The sequence below is a fragment of the Nycticebus coucang genome, chromosome 17 (genome assembly GCF_027406575.1).
Source record: "Nycticebus coucang isolate mNycCou1 chromosome 17, mNycCou1.pri, whole genome shotgun sequence".
NCBI lineage: Eukaryota > Metazoa > Chordata > Mammalia > Primates > Lorisidae > Nycticebus > Nycticebus coucang.
The window spans coordinates 12,667,960-12,688,392 of NC_069796.1; the positions used below are offsets into that span (position 1 = coordinate 12,667,960).

At 44.2% G+C, this 20,433-nt stretch overlaps 1 protein-coding gene across 5 annotated transcripts in view; it reads right to left on the reverse strand.

Annotated features, from left to right (window-relative positions):
* Nucleotides 1–20,433, reverse strand: part of MCC (MCC regulator of WNT signaling pathway) — a 425,555-nt gene that overhangs the window by 82,830 nt on the left and 322,292 nt on the right. For all 5 annotated transcript variants that reach the window (XM_053566014.1, XM_053566015.1, XM_053566018.1 and 2 more), the window contains one exon: nt 8,803–8,945. In XM_053566014.1, coding sequence (XP_053421989.1) covers nt 8,803–8,945 — 143 coding nt within the window. The remainder of the gene's footprint in view (nt 1–8,802; nt 8,946–20,433) is intronic.

A 20,433-nucleotide genomic window follows, 5' to 3' on the forward strand; every position in this document is an offset into this window, starting at 1 on the left:
GCAGCTGCTAACAGGAAGACGTTTAAATGCAGCCAGGTTTCATTTGCACACACTCACCTGCCTGTTCTTAGCCCTTCGTGGGTCCCTCAACCTTCGGTCTCTGAATTGCACTATCAGCAAGCTGAGAACACTCAGAGCTGGAGTGGGCATCTCAAAGTGCCGGCACTGGCCTCTTCCCACGCCAACATCCGCAAGCCTAGACACGGCATGGTGAAAGCACAACGAGCCCTCTTTGAAGCACTTACAAGTGAGCTGGGAGGGAAAATTGTCAGGGGATTTAACCAGGGGGGTGTCTGCTCAGCCCCAGGCAGAGGACGTGGGTAAACCCTGCAGCCTAGGACTCTTTTCCTTTTTCCCTGGAGATAGAGTCCTGCTCTGTTACCCAGGCTGGACTGCCATGGCCTCAGCCTAGCTCACAACCACCTCAAACTCCTGGGCTCAAGCTATCCTCTTGCCTCGGCCTTCTGAGGAGCTGGGACTACAGGCATATGCCAACACACCTGGCTAATTTTTCTGTTTTTAATAGAGATGGGGTCTTGCTTTGCTCAGACTGGTCTTGAACTCCTGACCTCAAGTGATCCTCCTGCCTTGGCCTCCCAGAGTGCTAGGATTATGGGCATGAGCCACCACACCTGGCCCCTCAAATTTATTTTAAGCTGTCAACAACCAGAGGGGCAGAAAGTGTGTGTCTAGGGTTTTGGGTGAAGCAAGATGGTGAGTGGTGATCACTGGGGCTTAGGAAAGAGGTACTGGGAAGAAACATCTATAAATCAGAGAAGTGTGAAGAACTCTCCAGAGTTCTTGTTCTCAAAAAATATAAATTCTCCCAGAGAAGGGATTGTTAATGAAAGCCACCAAGAAAATGGGAAGACTTTAAGTAGATGTAAAACACCCAGCCACGCAAAATATGAATTAGAAAGGGAGTGAAGGAAAAAATACAGGTTAATGTTCTATAAATAAGTTAATTATTAGACATCTGCAGGAGACAACAATGACTAAATTTAGGAAAGAAAACAATTAAAAAGTACTCTCTGAAGAGCTGTCTTTTTGGTCTAGAGGGTAATTGTACACTGATAGATACACCAGCTCTCTGCTCAGCCAGCACTAAAATTCTGATTTTAGTTAACAGGAGACTTTGTGTATGATGAATAAATTACCTTTGTTGCATGGCCAATGTAATCAGCTTCAGCTTAGCTGAGATTGTTTTACAGCCAAGAAAGCAAATGATAAATGCTGCTATTTTTCTGATATAAATGGCATTTGCAAAATCTTTAATAGCCACCTTAAACCCTCTTGGCTTGGCAGGTTCCAAAACAGATAGTTTCTGCCAAATCTCCTGCTTTGTACTGAATTACTTCTAGGGATTACTAGGTTGAATTTTATCAAGGAGTGAATAGGGGAAGGAGGGAGAGGGAAGCTATTACTGTAGAAACATTCCCTAATGAGGTCAGAGCAGTCTGAAGGGGAATGACCAGGCTAGTACAGTCAGACAGAAAGCTTTCGGTGTCATAAAATGCAAATTAAGGGCCCCCATTCGATATACTGGAGCACCAGAACAAGGACAGGAAAGCAAAGACTGGGTGGAATCTTGCTTTCAGGAGGCAAGTATATTCAAAACCTATTATAACCTGGCAAGGATGCTGTGGGGGGGCACACCAGACAGCCTGAGCCTGCACTGGGGATACTGGGGAGTGAGCGGGATATTTCCTGCAGGGAGCTGCACTCATGATGAGTCTCGGGGGACACAGATCTTAAGTCATGAGGAAGGAAAAGCACAGGCCAAGGCTCAGAGGGGCTGAATGTGCGGGGCTTGGAGAGGAACAATTGGCGTGGCTGAGACCAAAACGGGGCGTGGAAAATGCCAGGCCAGGGAGACATGCAAGCTACTTGCTGACTAGGCAGGTTTGATCAAAAGGAAAATTTATTGTACTGGAGGAAATGAATAATAATGTTTGGCAAAAATGAAAATATAATGTGGGAAAGTCTAGGAATGAGGGGAAAGAAAAAGTGTTGCCAAGATCTCACATCCAAACAGATAAAATGAGGAAAGAAGTCTGTATTCTTGAGCTCAAGGAAGAGACTGAGCTGAGCATGCCTGACCCTTGGCTGAAGTTCTGCCCAGGACGATTTTAGTAAGTATCCCAGAAAATGACCATGACCATGAAAATGCAAACAAAGTAAACAGTCATTAGAGGTGGAAAGCTAGCTGGCAAAAAGATCAGGGAAGGCTTTGCACCACCAAGATTGAGGCTTACTGTTAGGTTTGTGCAATCCTGTTGTGTCTCTGGCTGATGTCAGTAAAGAAAAATCATGATTCTGCACGTTACCATCATCTCCCATCAGCATCGCTCCTGCAAGGAGGCTGGAGCCTCAGACGGGTTCTCAATTCTCTCAGAGCCCTTCCTAAACTGACAATGAGTTTGTGACTGATGACTGGGGGGTTTCTCTAGCATTTAGGGGCTTGGGCCAACCAAGAGCAATGGAATAAGCAAGAAAACTGTACTGGTCCCTGCCAGTTTTACAAAGACAAGATTTTGAGAGGTGCTTTCAAGGTAGCTCTGTATAGCCTTGAGTTACCTACCTGGTGAAGGAGTCTGGCTATTGTGTCAGCATTGCAAAATGACTTTACTGTTCATTTCCTTTTATCATATCACTCTTATCAAGTGATAACTTATTTCCCTGAGGGGAGAAAAATGCCTCCCCAAAAGGACACCAACAGCAAACGCTGGCAATGAGGAAAAGCAAAGTGTGGATGAAAAGGCCAGAATGGTGACCATTTTACACCAGAAAAACAGGGACTTCTGTAAACTGATAATGTTGGTGATCCACAGTGGTGGTTTCAAAGCTCAGGAATAACAACATTTGCAGGTGTTTCTCTTTGGAACATGAAGCATCACCTTGCAGGATTCTCAACTCGAGTTACTTCATCACATAGAAGTTCTTCGTGAAGAAGCGGGGAGAGAGACTATGCAAGTGCCCCGGTGTCTCTTATAAATACCAAGGGCCTGCTGTAGACATTTGTACCCTCCAAATCTCATGTTCAAATCCAGGCCCCAGTGTCGGAGGTGGGGCCCAGTGGGAGGCACATGGGTCACAGGGTGGCTCCCTTGTGAGTGACTTGGTGCCATCCTCGTGGTAATGAGCTCTCACTCTACCAGCTGCCAGGAGAGCGGGTTGTTAAAAAGAGCTTGGCAGCGCCTCCTTCCCGCTTCCTGTCTTGCTATGTGATCTCTGCACACTGCGCCCCTTTCCCTTCTGCCGTGAGTGGAAGCAGCTGAGGCCCCCACCAGATGCTGCCACCAGGCTTCTTGAACAGCCTGCAGAATCAGGAGCCAAATAAATCTCTTCTCTTTATAAATTACTGAGTCTCAGTACTTTTTTGGAGCAACACCCAGGGACAAAGATGGGTGCCATCCTTTGTACTATGTCTAACCACAATTAATTCCCAAAGGCCTCATCCCCAAATACCATCACAATTAGGGCTTCGATATATGAATGGGGGATGGAGAGAACCACAGTTCACTTCATGGCAAAAAACTTTTGCTAAGTTGTTAAAGTCAGAAGCCAGACTTCAGTGGGCCAAAGAGTAAAGGAGAAATGAAGCAAAGATCAGGGACTACTCATGAGAGTTGGTAATGACAGGTGGATGTTACAAAAGTAGCTCATGGGAAGAGAGAATAACCTCCTGGGGAAAGAAAAAATAATCTCACACTGAATTTGCTTACATGTCCTTTTTATATTCTCTTCAGGTCCAAAGTGAGCTACTGATGGATTTTTCCATCTCCCCATCCCTTTATATATCTGCCCAAGTCAGATGAAGATTTTAAGAAGTCACTCATAACGGTTAAGGGAAAAAGCCCGTTATAAAACTGCGTGTCAGATGATCCAATTTGTTTAAAATATTCATGAATAAAAATTTTTTAGAAGACCACATATGCAGAAGGTACAGTGTTCATTCCTAGGAGACGAGATTTAAGATGCATTAGGCAGAGTTCAGTTAGGAAAACAATCTGTGTAGATGTTTCAAGTAGAAAGGATTTAATTTAGGCACTTCTGTGCTTGCAAAACTGTTGGAAGCGCTGGAGAAGAAAAGGGTGGGTGGGGGCTACCAGGAGCTGTCAGATTTGCCATCTTAGCTTTGGTTCCCTCAGAGATCAGGCAACTCCTGCTGCCTTCACACCCGCCCTCAGCTTCAGGCCCCCCAAAGCCTGTGTGTCAATTGCCACCACCATGGTACAGGGAGCATGGCTCCCACCTGCCTTCTGTGCTCCAAACCCACACTGGCATCTCACTGTGTCCAGAACCAGCTCGTAAGCGAGTCTGGGAAATGGTCCCAGGGCCCCCTGTAAGTCTGGAGGAGAAGAGAGAGGGATGGGAATGGTATCGAGTACCAGACAGCATCCATCATAGTCTACCGTTTCTGGCTACTCTGTGACCGATCATACACATCCTCTCAGACATACTCACATGTCTACATTGCAACGCAGTGACACCAGGGCTCTGTAACCATCCCTTACTGCTACGTCAATGGGCTCACCTCCCAAAACAGCAGACCCAACTACCACCAGTTATTCTGTTTGTTGTGAGGTGACCTTCACTGCTCTTCCAGTTCAATGGCAAACCAACCTAGATGTCATGTAAACTAACTAAATTATAAATTTCACCAATACCAACTCACCTTACATCAAAAATAGAGGAAAATTAGAAGGAAAAGGGAAATGTACATATACACAAACAGGTGAGAAAGTATAAATAGCCGAGCCATCTTTTCTATAATTGATCTTGAGGTTACAGTTCATATTGTTAACCTCCTCCTACTAGGAAATCCGTATTGCTTGAGATTCCAGCCTCAAACAATCCTCCTGTCTTGGCCTTCCAGTGATGGGATTACAGGCATGAGACACTGTGCCACATTTCCTTTGTGTTTGGCTGGAACCTCAACTGGTTAGAGTCAGCTCCTTACCTAGTGCAGTAATTCAAAAGCTTTATTCCCAAAGGACCTGGGCCTAGGCCTCAGTGGTCTAATTGGTATTAGGTTGCTCTAGCTAACTTTTACCACCGGACAACAACTAGAACGTACCCTGGGGAGTCCCAGGTCTTTCAGGTCTAGTACTCACTCCTGGACATCACCTCTGCCAGGACAGGAACCCTCTCCTGTGCTTGCTGGTTCAGTGGGAGGGGAGGAGGAAGAGATGAGAACTAGAGAGAGCTATCCCACCCTTATTTCTGGGGCCATTAATTAATCACTCTTCATCCTCCTCAGCACCTCCCCTTCCCAGTCTCTGATAACCACTGGACTACTATGTTCATGACACCCATGCACTTTCTTAGCTCCCACCTATGAGAAAGAATATGCAGCATTTGTTTTTCTGAGTTCTCTGGCTTATTTAACTTAACATAATGACCTTCCTTCCATATTACTGCAAATTACAAGATTTCATTCTTTTTATGGCTAAATAATATTCCATGTGCATAATACCACATTTTATGTATCTATCCATCTTTTGATAAGCACTTAGGTAGATTCTGAATTTTAGCTAATGTGGATAGTGCTGCAGTGAACACGGGTGTGCAGATCTCTCTTTGACATATTGATTTCCTTTATTTGGAGATACATATATTTGGCTGGAGAATTGCTGCAGCTCTGTATTGTTTTCTATAATGGCTGTAATAATTTATATTCCTTCAACAGTAAGGGTTCCCATTTATCTACATCTTTGCCACAATCCATTATTCCTCATCTTTTCAATAAAAAAACACTTTAACTGGGGTAAGAAGCTATTTTCTTTTATCCTGAAGTTCATTACCTTTGCTGTGCAGAAGCCTTTTAGCTTGCTGCAATTACGTTTGTTTATATTTTCCTTCTATTGCTTGTTTTGAGGTCTTACTCAAGAAAATCTTTGCCCAGAGCAATGTCCTAGAGTGTTTCCTCAATGTTTTCTTCTAGCAGTGTCAAAATTTCAGGTCTTAGGTCTAAGTCTTTAACTCCATCTTAAGGTTGGTTTTTGTATATGGTGAGAGACATGGGTCTAGTTCCTTTCTTCTGCGTATGGATTTCTAGTTTTCCCAGCAACATTTAATGAAGAGACTTTCTTATCCCCAACATATGTTATTGGCATCTTTGTTGAAAATGAATTACCACAGACGTCTAGATTTATTTCTGAATTCTCTATCCTGTTCCCTTATGTTTTTTTTTTTTTTTTTAATTTGGCCGGGGCTGGGTTTGAACCCGCCACCTCCGGCATATGGGACCGGCGCCCTACCCGCTGAGCCACAGGCACTGCCCATTCCCTTATGTTTTTATCCCGGCACCATGCTGTTTTGGTTATTATAGCTCTACAGTCTATTCAGAACTCGAATAGTGTAATGCCTCCAGTTTTATTCTTTTTGCACAGGATTGCTTTGGCTATTTGGAGTCTCATGGTTTCATGTAAATTTTAGATTTTTTTCTATTTCTGTGAATAATGTTTTATTTATTTTGGTAGAGACTGAAATGAATTTGTAGATTGTTTTGGGAAGTCTTGACATTTTAACAAAATTCATTCTTTCAATCCACAAGCATGAATATCTTTCTATTTCTTTGTATCCTCTTCAATTTCTTTCATGAGAGTTTAACAATTTTCTTTACAGAGATCTTTCATGTCTTTGGTTAAATTTATTCCTAGGTATTTTATCCCTCTTGTAGGTATTATAAATGCGCTTGCTTTCTTGATTTCTTTCCAGATTGTTCACTGTTGGAATATATAAATACTACTGATTTTTTTTCTTAAGTAAGCAAACTTTGTAACTGAGAAAGCAATCAATTCACTAATTCCTCTATTTTTTCATACATGTGGTTATGGTTTAATAGCTTATTCTTTTACATGTCCATTCCAACATGTGCCTTATACACTGACAGGAGTGTACACACAGGCACACAGGCAGCTTAGGTTAAGATGCTTGTCTTATAAATTAGATAGGTACCAAGTACTTCATGAAATTAGTGGTTTTTACTCAAAACATCAGTAATTCTAGGAAAACTGAATGGAAATCACAAATTATAAAAACAGAATTTTGATTAAATCTACATTAGTCAGGAATCCATACTTATTTTGGTCACCTGGCATTTTGGAACCCTAATCTGAAGGCCAAATCCATTCCCTGGAGGGCTGAGGGCTAGGAATGAAGCTTTCGTGTTTATTTGAAAAGCACATTCTCTAACTTTTGGAGTTCAGAGGACAACCGGAGGTTAGCGTCACTAGTCCGCAGGCCTATGTGCCTTCCAGCCTTGCGGGGAGTCCCCTCGAGGAGCGGCCAGCTCATCTACATAATGAAAATGAGACAAATCTAATGTGACATCTCCACAGATGCAATCTTCCTTTAAATAAAAGACACCAATAAATGTCTATGGTCAAGAAGCTCACTGTATTTTAAAGTGAAGCAGTTCAGCCATTACACATTTAATTGAAACATCTTGAAATGGAGCTTTTCAGGTGATGTGTGGTGCATTTTTTTCACAACTCACTGAGCCGATTTGCTTTCTCCTTCTTGAGTATTTAAAAGTGCAACATGTTTTAATGGAAATTACAAATTTGCCAATGTCCTCTGTCAGCTTCCTTTAAATCTGCTGTAATTATTTCTTCGGGCTGAAAATTCTTCTCTACTCATGTATTTTTAACCTGCAATCATTCTGAAGACCAGGATACAATTTAAAAGCCTTGAGGTTCTAAATTAGAATATGAAGTTTATTGTGCAACTCCAGCTCAGTGCAAATTTTCCCACAATTTTGCCCGGAAAACACATTCCCATTAGTACCCTCATCAAGAAGCCCTGTCACGACTATGACTTTCAGAGTTGGAATGGAATACATCCCAAGTTTCCTCTGACTTCTGGAAGGAGAGTTTAAAGTAGCTGCCTCTAAATCTGTTTTAATTAGGTTTGTATAAACACTCTGTGAACAAAGCTCTCCTTTTCTGAAAAGGTAGGTGCCAACCCTTTGCATTCCTCAGGCTGTCCCCCTGAGCACAGCCAGGAAGATCAACGTTCTCATCCTTGGCTCCATCAGTCACTTATAGCAAATGCAGGTTCTGCTCACTAGGGCAGGCGCAGCCCACTCAGCACTGGGTACAGGAGTCTCGCTGTTAGCTGATTAACAAGGTAAGGTGGCGGCGAATCCCTACCCTCCAGTTTCATGGAAAGAAAATTAAGTAAAGACAGAGATATTCTGGGCTCTGACTCCACCTCCTCCTTCTGTTAAATGCAAGGCACTAACAATTCTTAAGCTATAGCTTTTTCACCAGCAAAATGATGGATCAGATTTTGGCCCCTGCTTTGGGTGTCTGGTTAAGAGGATAAGTCAGTGTCAGTAAAGCAACTTGAGGTGAGTTCACAATGTAATGAGATTATCTAGAAGCCTGTATAATGCTTAGTTATAAGCCACATTCATAAATCTCAAAATCTCAAAGGGAAGCAAACAGTTGGGTGGATAGAAGGTGTTGGGTGATAGGGATGCCAAGCTCTAGCACAGAATTTGTTAATAAAACATTTGATCCACCTTCTGATTCTATACCCTTATCATTAAACTGAGGATCGCACCCCCCAGTCTGTTTGCCTTCCAAGGCAAGTGTAAGCATCAAAATCAGAACAGAATAATATTGGTGAAAGCATTAGGTTAGCAAAGCAAAGATAAAGTACCTTATAAATGGTGTAAGTCTTAGTTACAAAAAGAAATCATTATGATTCATAGGGCTGCTTCATGTCCAAGGCCAAGGTCACAGCACAGAGGGGAAGAGCAGAGCAAGCAGAGGGTGCCCCGGCGCGTACCTGATGGTGGTGCCCTGCAGGCGCTCTATCTTCTTGTTGAGCTCAGCGATGACTCCGTGCAGCTCCGTGATGCGTTCCTCATACCGAAGTGTGGTTCGCTCCTGGACGTCCTCATGCTCTCTCATGAGGTGGGACTGCTCACACTGAGAATGAGAGAACGGGGTGCAAGTGCCCATGAGTCAGTGCACCGGGGGGTGGGTGAGTCTAAGTTTTATGGCCACACATTATCACGACATCAATACTGAATATGGCCCCAAACAGCCTGCCTGGTGGCTGGGAATCCCAGGAGACACACAACAGCCTGAGTTCAACGCCCCTGGTGGACACCTGCACCTTCGCCTGATCTAGTGCGCCTTCTCTCTCTGGGAAACTGTCCCTCCACACTGTACACAGTCTCTAGGGGACCATCCAAGCACCCTGCTTTCCCCTCACCAAGAAATGGGCAAGTGGCCGGAGCTGGAGCCATCAGATACCTTCTTCTGGGAAACTGAATCTTGAGTGGACAGACATCAGGTCGCATGGAGTGATTCACCAACAGCCCTGAAGAGACTGTCACTTAGTTCTGGCTACCTGTATCCCCAGACCTTCCTTCCACATTTCCTTGATGGCTGTTCAGTTTCCCTTCTACCAATTCACTTCTTTTTTGATGAAGTTTGCCAGAGTTTATTTTGGCTACTTTTCGACCAAATAATCCTAAGTGGTATGACACCATGTTTTACTTGGCTGGATTATCTGCAAATTTAATGCTTTCCATTATCCTTTCCCCCCAGAATATAAGCTCTTGGAAGGCAGGGACTGGGTGGTTCCATTCTCTAGCCTAGCACCAGCATGTGGCTGGTAATCTAGGAGCTCCAGGGAACGAACAGACGAGGACGCTTCTTGCTGCCCTGAAGACAGCTTTGAGGAAATGACAACAGAAACTGACAAGCTTCCTTTGCTTAGCATTGATGAATAAGCAGCAGAAGTTACAAAACCATTTTTTTTGTTGTTGTTGTTTTGAGACATGGTCTCACTTTGTTGCCCTCCGTAGAGTGCTGTGGCGTCACAGCTCATGGCAACCTCCAGCTCCTGGGCTTAGGTGATTCTCTTGCCTCAGCCTCCGGGGTAGCTGGGACTATAGGCGCCTACGATAACACCTGGCTATTTTTTTGTTGTAGTTTGGCCGGGGCCGGGGCCGGGGCCGGGTTTGAACCCACCACCCTTGGTATATGGGGCCGGTGCCCTACTCACTGAGCCACAGGCGTCCCCCGCTACACAAACATTTTTATAGCCAGAGTTCAAGTTCTAAGGAACCTGCTCACCTCTTTCACGTCCCTCTACCTCGGCCCCCACCTGTCCCTGTGCATTTAATCTCACTTACATAACGGCAAACACTCCTCAGTGATGGGACAGGCAGCGTGGCTTGTGTTCTTGTCTACTACAGTCTTGATTAATTTCCTGTCAGGAATTTTCATTTTATTTCCTTTTCAGTAAGTTTCCTTAATACCGGGAGCCAGGTGTATTTGCCAGCTCTGCCGTCTGCACCTTCAGGCCCGGCGGCAGGCAGGGCACAGGGAGGCTTCTCACCCACTTCCTCCGATGTCCTCTCTCCCCACATCAGCGCGGCCCAGTAACGTAACAGAGACACAGAACTCTCAAAGACGAGCAGGACACTACAGTAAGCCCAGCTCACCACGCGAACAGAGGTCCTCCACAAGATGTCTGAGCAGAACAACTGTACAAGTCACGGAAGGGAACACACCTCAACCACCTGGTGTCCGCGTAACTTCCAGGGGGTCACGCGGAGCTCCAGAAACAGGACTGGAAGCGATGAGGTTGCTGACAGCTGTCTCACCGACCTTAGTGGGACAGTTACTCTCTGCAAAATGCGCATGTAAACTACTGCTCTCAGCAACAACCTGAAACAGCCAGTAACCTCCACTTCAGGTCAAGTGTGCAAAAAATAAGCGGGAATAAAGGCAGGGACCGAGATGAGAAGCAGCCACGCCACATCAGTCTTCCCGGGCAGCCACAGTGCAACAGGCCATCAGTGCTGTGTCCGTGAGTTTGGGCCTTTTTCATCACACTTCAAAAGGAACAAGAGGAGCCCACAAAACGACAGTATTTCCAAGACGGTTTCTGTCAATAAATGAGAAAGCTTCGTACTTCCCTGGCACACGCCCATAGTGGGGTATCTGTGAGCTCCTGCGAAGAGCCCCTGCCCTCAGGGTGGTGCATGAACACACGCCTGTGTGGTGGACACGCTCACAGGGGCCAGCAGGGCACCGTAACATGATCGTAGGGCGGCGCCAGCCTCTGACCAGACGTCACCCACGCTGTGACACCTGCCTGGCCACATTGTTAGCTCCTCTTTTTGGGTCCCCACAGTCAGTTCCCTGGGGCTACAAATGAGTGAGAAATGCTTCCGCTTGTCCACTCGGTGAGCTCTTGCTCCTTCCTAGTTCCCACGCCTTCCTCTTTCTGTGCAATCTTTACAGGTCAGCAGGCCACTACCACCACCTAGGCTGACAAGAAATTACAAAACCCAATTCATGATGAAAGTGTGCAAGTGTTTATGTAAGAAGGCGGCACATGACCAGCTGGTAACCACCAGAGAATCACCCTTCGCATCCCCCTTAACCATTGGAGCTGCCTAACCATAAGATCCTATGTGGCTGCCCCGCTGTAGAGGGGTCAGAGGGAGACGAGAGCAGGCAGGCTGCTACCGTACCGTCCTCTCCCTCAGACTGCAAGGCCTGGCTGCTGGGCGTGGGCATGAACAAGAGGTACGGGCACGGTGGCTCATGCCTGTGATCCTAGCACGCTAGGAGGCCGAGGCAGGTAGATCCCTTGAGCTCATAAGTTCGAGATCAGCCTGAGCAAGAGTGAGATCCCATCTCTACTAAAAATAGAAAAACTAGCCAGGCATTGTGGTGGGCACTTGTAGTCCCAGCTACTTGGGAGGCAGGATGATCTCTTGAGCCCAGGAGTTTGAGGTTGCTGTGAGCTGTGACTCCATAGTACTCTATGCAAGGCGACAGAGTAAGACCCTGTCTCAAAAAAAAAAAAAAAAAGAGGTAATAGGAAGCCTGATGATTCAGTTAGATGAAATGGCACTAGTAGCTAAAAGAAGAAAAAAGGACTCAAATTGTATCAGGGGTTCATTTGGGAGAAGCAACAAGAACATATTGGAAAAAAAATTCTCTTAGCTGAGGGCAAAGGTTTTGTTTGGTTTATGTCCCTATATTTTTCAAATGGTGGACAGCCTCTAGAATATTTGCTCTATGAATATCAGACTGATTTTTTGTTTTGTTGCATAGTATTATGTAAACAAGGCTGGGCTGGGAGGAGGTGATTCTGACGCATACTTTGCAGGGACCTGAGGTCAGTGCTCCCAGGTGGACAAAGAATCCCAGACTTCTCTTTAGGAGACAAAGAAGCAAGGACAGAAGCCTGGGGTGGGGAGAAGAGATGGCACAGCAGCACCCTGGGAGACTTCTCTCCACGAACAGAGAATACTGCAAAGCAACTCTCACAACCAACCCTTGGCCCCTGTGTATGAAGGACTGACGAGACACGGCTCAGGTTCACCTGTACAAACCCACACCTGCTCACTGATACTCTTCACTCATCTGTGCCAGCCAGGGAGAGGACGGAGCACTGATCTCACAGCTCAGTGAAGATCCTCCAAGCGTTTCTGAACTGAGACACAGCAGAGCAACTCCCACCAGGGCAGTAGCCGGAAGGAACGAGCAACCCACAGGGGCCAGAGTACCTGACAGGACCCTCTTGTTAAACAGCACAGCATGACCCCCAGGCATGAGACCCTGAGTGTGGGAGAAGTGGAAGATTGGGTGGTATTGAGGGCAGATAAGCCCCTCTGGGCCCTGCTGCTGCCCCTCCTGCCCTGGTGACTCCCACACAGGCAGGAATGGCCTCCTAAGGGGCCCGACTCTGTTATCACGCTCTAGGACCACCCTGCTCGCTGCTTCTCACTACTCAGTTTCCGTGACCTGGAGAGCATTTTTCACCAGGAAGGGAGTGACATCTCAGGTGTTCTGTTCCAGAAGGACATAGGCTGGGCCACGCTCAACGCCACACCTCTGTTGCAGAGTCACCTGTGAGCAGGAGAGCCTCATTCGGAAGGTAATATATTAAGGATACCCGAACAGGGAAAGAGGGTATTACTTCTGGGATCACTACATTTACATAAACCTTTCAATTTTCAAGTTAAAACTGTATGTTACAGACATTTAAAAAATGACAGAAGACTCACCCATTTTTTCATAAACCCATTAACAAATGTTTCCCCAAATAGCATTCATCTCCCTCCAGTGTTTTCTTCCTATGTGGGGCTCCGCCAGGACCACCACTGGTGGGGTGTAACAGCCAGGAGAGGCCTCCCCAGGACTCTGGTTTGCCTGCATATATGCACACAGTGGGGTTATACTTCTCCCTCTGAAGCTGAGTACGGTGGCTCGTTTGGGCCAGTGAGACGTGAGTGAATACACACCGTTTTGCCAAAAAGCCTTTGACAGCTCTCGCAGGATTTATTACCTTGCCTTTCCAGGCCATGGCTATTAACAACATACCTGCTGGTAGAGGCCTATCAGCTTAGGAACCCGGGTGGGGACAGTACAGCAGAAAGTCCCCTGCCAGGCCCAGAAAGCTCCTAGGAAGATATGAGAAATAAAGCTTTGATAGTTTAGGCCACTGAAAACTGGGGATTATTTGTTAGTTCTGCACATCCTAACTGATACAATCATTTGACAGATGAGAAAACAGATGAAATGTGAAGCCACTGATTTACTTGTAACCCAGGTAGCAAACAGAACCCCCCCAAACCTCTCTGATTTCTGTGTCTGCCACCAAGAGATTGAACCTGTTGTAGCCACAATCATCTCCCCTCTATTTCTCTCTCTCTCTCTCTCAGGTCCCCAACCTGTGGGTTTATATTTTCCTTACCATTTGCCTAAGGATCTCAAGTGGTAGCTTCGTCTCGTACCCCAAAATGCCTCTGATAAACTTCATGAAACACGAATCTTAAGGCTTACCATACCAAACGAGAGCTAGGAAAACCCAAACAGCTCTCTCCTCAACCCCTTGGGGAGGATGGAAACAGAATCTCTCCAGCTGCCAAAGTCAATTATTCACTAACAACTTACTTAGCAGCCCCTGGGATCAAAGGCAGCGTCTTCTAGAAAAATTTACAAGTCAGGGGTTATTTTCTTCTCTCTACTGTTCAGAAACATACCAAACATCTCCACTGAATGAGACGATTAAACAATACCCTACTACTTGTTTCCCTATTATTACAGGTAATTGCCCCTAGGGTTCTCTCTCCTCCTAGCCTAAATTTTTGACTGATCCTACGGGGCAACAAAGCTGAAAGGAGAAAGCCTGTGGGAGCAATGTCTTGCCTGCCATGAATTTCTGGAGGTCAATATCATTGGGTGTCTAGATTTCTCCTGAAACTCCAGAGATTTTCAGTTTGAAAAGAAAAGAAAAAAAAGATAGAGATTGGATATAAAGATACTTTGTTTTCCCTGAAGCCCATCTGGCACTTAAGTTTCTTCTCAAGATCTTAGCTCTCCTATCATGATGATGGAGCAAATTAAAAATCCATATAGATACTTGTGTCTACCCACACAAATTGGTAAAATTGCCTAAATGCAAAAATGTTTAGTAAAAACAAGCATCATCATTTCAGCTGCCGAGAATAAAACCCTTTTGGCTGATCCCCACTATTGCTGAAATCCAGGGCTAAAGGCCTGAGTCAGCCCCGAGACAGACCGCTCTGAGAATGCGAGGCCTTGGAAAAACCCTGCTCCATGTGGTCATGCTAAGGCGCTTTACGGTTTTGTTAATGTTCTTCACTGGGTTTTTCTTACTCCACAGAGGCCTTGGCTCTTTCATCATTGCATTAGTCTCAACTGTCAGACCTCAGAGCGTTATGAACTGGATTCTTGAAAAATGCAATGCCGCCGTGAATTAACCCTCTCTGCCATCCTGGGAAGGGGGTCAGTACCCCTGCCTTTCCGAACATGGTAACAGTGATGTTACCTTCTCAGGGTCACAGTGGATTGGTAACAGCTAATCCTACTTGGGGTATTTCTATCCTCACTCTCAGTTCTTGCCCAGGTTCCCCACTAAGAGGAAGGGAGGGCACCAAGCCAGCTACACAAAGAGGTGCAAAATACAAATGCAATGCCATTAACAAGCAGCGGGAGCAGCTCATTAACGGGTGTAGACCGCAGGTAAGGAAGGGAGTGAGGCCTCCCTAACAGAGAAAACGCACGGAAACTGCATCATTAAGTTATCTCAGAAAACAAGAGAGAGATAAAAGAAGATACTCTTCATTTCGTTTAATGAACACCATGCTACATTCTCTCCCTGAAAGCTGACAGGTAGAAAATTCAGGAGATTTGCTTTCCAAAGATGGAGGGGTTAGAAATAGAAAGTATTCCATATTACTGCTCACCAATTTCAAAGGGGCTGATAAAGTTGTCTGCTATAGCATCTTCTATCGTACTTAAAAAGGCAGTCATTTAATTTAAAATAATTATTGATCAAATCAAGATCATATATGATCTTAGCCAGTTTCCCAAAAGCTTGGTCCCCACTGGGCTACTATATGTAGTTTCAAATGGATGTATGTGTCTGTATACCCGGTCAACTCCGGAGAACAGGGATATGTTGTTTTTAGCCAGTAAGTTTATAACAATTTATTACACAGCAACGGAAAAATCAAAACAGACATATTTTGTCTTTCCTATCATATGGGTATGGGGCTCTTATCACTATTGTCAAAACTCTACCTCCACGTTGAACTTATTATCATGTATAATGAACCTTGTTTTATTCAACCAGTTCCAGAGTCACCATTAATTATTCAAAAGATGTTGAAGCTCTTTTGATAGTGTTTGATGAACATAACCACAATTTACATTTTACGTTTTAATCATAGCACTATAATATTGAGAGAGCTGGTAAAACTTACTGCGGCCACAGAACATAAATTTACACATGAATTTGCTATTCCACAATCTGGTAAAGCCTCAAACATAAATCATTTACCAAGGCATGTTACACAGAAAGGATAGCACAGTCATTTCATTGTTCTTATTTTTTTCTTGCATAAAAGAATATAATTAGGCATTACAAAATTTCAGAAGTTGCTGGGTACAGTGGCTCACACCCGTAATCCCAGCACTCTGGGAGGCCAAGAAAGGTGGATCACTTGAGATCAGCAGTTTCAGATCGGCCTAAGCGAGAGTGAGACCCTGTCTTTACTAAAAAATAGAAAAACTAACTGGGTGGGCATTGTAGTGGGCACCTGTAGTCCCAGCTAACTTGGGAGGCTAAGGCAAGAGGATCTCTTGAACCCAAGAGACTGAGGTAGCTGTGAGCTATAATGAAACCATGGTACTCTACCAGGGCAGTGGAGTGAGACACTGTCTCCAAAAAAACCCCCAAAAGTTTTCAGAAGTAAGTGAAAGAATGCAAAACCAAATGTAAAATGAAAATTGCATTTCAGAAATGAAGACTCAACTAGAAGACACAAAAGAGAGAATAAAAATAACATATAATATCCCATGAGAACAAGAAAGTTAAATTTAAAAAGAGAGATATAAAGCTGGGTTCAGTGGCTCATGCTAATAATCCTAGCACTCTGGGAGGCCAAGGTAGAAAGATCACTTGAGCTCAGGAGTTCGAGACCAGCCTGACTAAGCACAAGACCCCATCTCTATTTAAAATAGAAAAATTAGCCCGGCATTGTGGCATATGCCTGTAGTCCCAGTTGCTTGAATGGCCAAGGCAGAAGGATCATTTGAGGCCATGAATTTAAGGTTGCAACAAACTATTGTGATACCGCTGCACTGTACATAGGGTGACAGAATGAGACTGTGTCTCAAATAAGTGGGGGGAGAGATATAAAGGATTTAAGAAGATTGACATTTTTGATAGGCAAAGATGGTCTAACTACAAATAACAGAAGTCCCTGAAAAAATCAAAGGGGGAGAACTAATACAGGGTGGCCGTAAAGTTCGTGTGCAATTTAAATAGCATGGTTGCACATGGAATTCATGGCCACCCTGTATTAAACAAGGTAAAAAAAAAATCTTCCTCCAAATTAAAAAAAGATTTCAAAAGAATACAAAGCAAATCTAAGAGTATCAAACTGGAATGATTAAGGCTTACTCTAGTAAAACTTGCTAGAAACAAAGAAAAAAGGAAAGAAAGAAGAAAGGAAGGAAGAAAGAAAAATCCTTTAAATATCTAAAACAAACGTCTTATAAGAGAAAAAAAGTTAGATTATTATCAGACTTTGGTAGTAACGCTCTCTGCCGGAAATGAATAAAGCCATATATTCAAGGAAATAAATAAAAAATGAGCCAAGCATTTTATACCCAGCAAAACGCCTTTCAAGTATGAAGGGCACAGACGCATTGTTATTAACATGCAAGAACTTTAGGGAAATTATTCCCACGAGTCCATCTGAGGAAACTACTAAACCACTAAAAAATAAGTTTTAGGCAAAACGATACATTAATTAAAAATGGAGGGACACTGACATAGGAGCCACGGTGAAGTAAACATATAGTTATTGTAGAGGAGTAACAGACAACTAAAATGGGAGAGTGTCTGACAAATGGCTACATGGACAGGCAGTATTAATTTAGAACACCCGTAAAAAATTAGGGGACTAAAGAGAACATAATGGAAGAATTTTAAAAACTCTTTCCCCTAACTATTGGTAGTGATAGTATTAACACTATTATTCTATTTGCCAGTGGATGCTGAAGATGGCAGAGGGGCAGGTGTTGGTGCTCATGGCAGAAGCCATCTGGGGCCACGTGGTGGCCGTTACAGCCAAAAAGGTATAGCTGGGCCCAAGGTGGTGATTGTGCATTGCCAGGGCATCAGTGTTTCTGGCAATTTCTACAGAAACGAGTTAAAGTACCTTCCTTCCTCAGCAGGCAGATGAACACCAACCCATCCGTGGTCCCTATTGTTTCCAGGCACCCAGCCGCGTTTCCTGGTGGGCTGTGTGAAGCCTGATGTCCCACAAGACCAAGCCCAGGGCAGCCTCATGGTGGTCAATGGGAATCCCATCTTCCTATGATAAGGAAAAGCAGATGGCTGGTTTCTGCTGCCCTCAAGGTTGTGGGTCTAAAGTCTGCGAGAAAATCTGCCTACCTGGGATGCCTGGGATGGCAGGCACAGGAGGCAGGAGGCAGAATGGAAAGAGGCAGGCTGGACGTGCCAGACGGTGAACAGCAACCCCAGGGGAGAAGAGGAAGGAGAAGGCCAAGACCTGGTACTGGAAGAAAAACTGCCCCCTAGGCTATAGAAACAGGCTGAAAAGAACGTGGATAAGAAAAGTGACAAATACACAGAGGTCTACAAGGCCCATCGACTCCTCCTGGTTTGCATCCGGTAAAGAGTTCATTTCTCAAAATAAACCCAACCATAAGAAACCCTGAAAAACCTATTATTGTGAAACTGTATATAATGTAGGCTAGAGCAAATGAGTAATTATGTGATATTCTAATTTTATGATCCCCTGTAACCTTCAGAATTAGGATTCTCAGTGTGGAAGAAAGGAGATACAGATAAAATACAAAAGTAAAAATACCCTGTAGTCTGAATTGGAACCAAAGGTATTAGTATAAATTCTTAAGGTATTTTATCATCTTCAATTTTACACATACATATCTATGTATGTAAGTAAATAATTTCCTGGCTCTGTCTACAAAACAGACATAAAATCAATGAGAAACTTAGAAGCAATGTGCATCCTCACGACACAGACTATGATCTTGACATAGCATTTCCTGCTGAGAGAAATTACGGAGGTTTGACAAGGTATAACCCCAGGTTTGGGCCGAGGAACACACTACAGGAGCCTGGAACAACCAGTAGGCTTGTGTTCAAAGAATGAGGAGCTCAACTGAGAGGCTCCTACGGGCTAAAGATAATACAACTGGAGTTTCTCTAAGAAAAATAATTACAATGGGTTGAAATCCAAATATGCTTAAATATATAATAATATTTCTAAGAAAATAAGTTGGCTTATTCACAGGATCATAGGGAATCAATTCATTATGTTAAAAAATGTTAAAGAGGGGTGGCACCTGTGGCTCAGTGGGAAGGCCCCGGCCGAACTGAAACAAAAAAAATAGCTGGGCATTGTGTCGGGCGCCTGTAGTCCTAACTACTCGGGAGGCTGAGGCAAGAGAATCGCCTAAGCCCAGGAGTTGGAAGTTGCTGTGAGCTGTGTGAGGCCACGGCACTCTACTGAGGTTTGATAAAGTGAGACTCTGTCTCTACAAAAAACAAAAGTTAAAGAATCAAGTGCTTATTTTGCTTTTCTTCTGTGAAATACGCCATGTTTTAACAAATAGTAGGTTGCAGGAAATGTCTCCATAAAGGCATTCTAATTAATAACTGAAAAATAGAAGAACTAAAATATGATTTTTAAAGTCAGTCCTAACTAATAAAACTAGTCCTTGAGGATCAACAGCTGGTAACATCACAGATTGATGAACAACCAGGCATTTTGTGCCTCCTGGTTTAAAAAAAGATACCCTTTTATAAGTTTTGCCAAAAAGACTGAAAATGAATCTGACTTAGCCTGTGGATCCAGCTGCCAGGTTGTAGGAAATATAGGAAACAGAGGGACGTGGTGACCTATACACACAAGTATACCGTCAGCAACATCCAGACTGGGGAACTCTGGTCAAATGATCCGATTTCACAGATAAATTAAGAAGCAAACAAAGAATGAAGGGAAAATCAAAAGATTAAGAACTATAAAGGAAACATTTTATTTTTATTTATGTTTATTTGGAAACACATTTTTAATTTTTAATTATTTATTTATTTTTGAGACAGAGTCTCATTATGTCACCCTCGGTAGAGTGCCGTAGCATCACAGCTCACAGCAACCTCCAACTCTTGGGCTTAAGCAATTCTCTTGCCTCAGCCTCCCAAGTAGCTGGGACTACAGGCACCTGCCACAATGCCCAGCTATTTGTTTGGTTGCACTTGTCATTACTGTTTAGCAGGCCCGGGCCGGACTCGAACCTGCCAGCTTTGGTATATGTGGCCGGCTCTCTACTCACTGAGCCAGGAAACAAATTTTTCAAATGGGCAACACTAAAACTCTATCATCTAGGGATGCAAACTTGAGTCATAAACAACTATAAAAGTCACGGTAGTAGTTACCTTCGTGGAAGGGAGCGTGGAGACGGGGGTGGGACACACAGGTAAGCTTCCAGGGTGATTGGTAAGTTCTATTTCTTGGGCAGCAGTTACGTAAATGTGATATACACTGAATGCTTATGTCACCCCCAAATTCATAGTCCGCCTCCATGTGATGTTATTTGGAAGTGGGTCCACCTTGATGTGATGATATCTGGAAGTGGGACTCTGGGGGATAATTAGGTCAAGAGGATGGAGGCATCATGATTGGGATTAGTGCCTTTATAAGAAGGGACAGAGAGATGACTGTGCTCTGCCACGTGGGGCACCGTGAGAAGGTGGGTCATCTGCAGGCCAAGAACCCAATCATTGCTCACCTTGACCCTGGGCTTCACCGCCTCCAGAACCGTGAGGGTAAACGTTTGCTGTTTACATCCTGGTCTA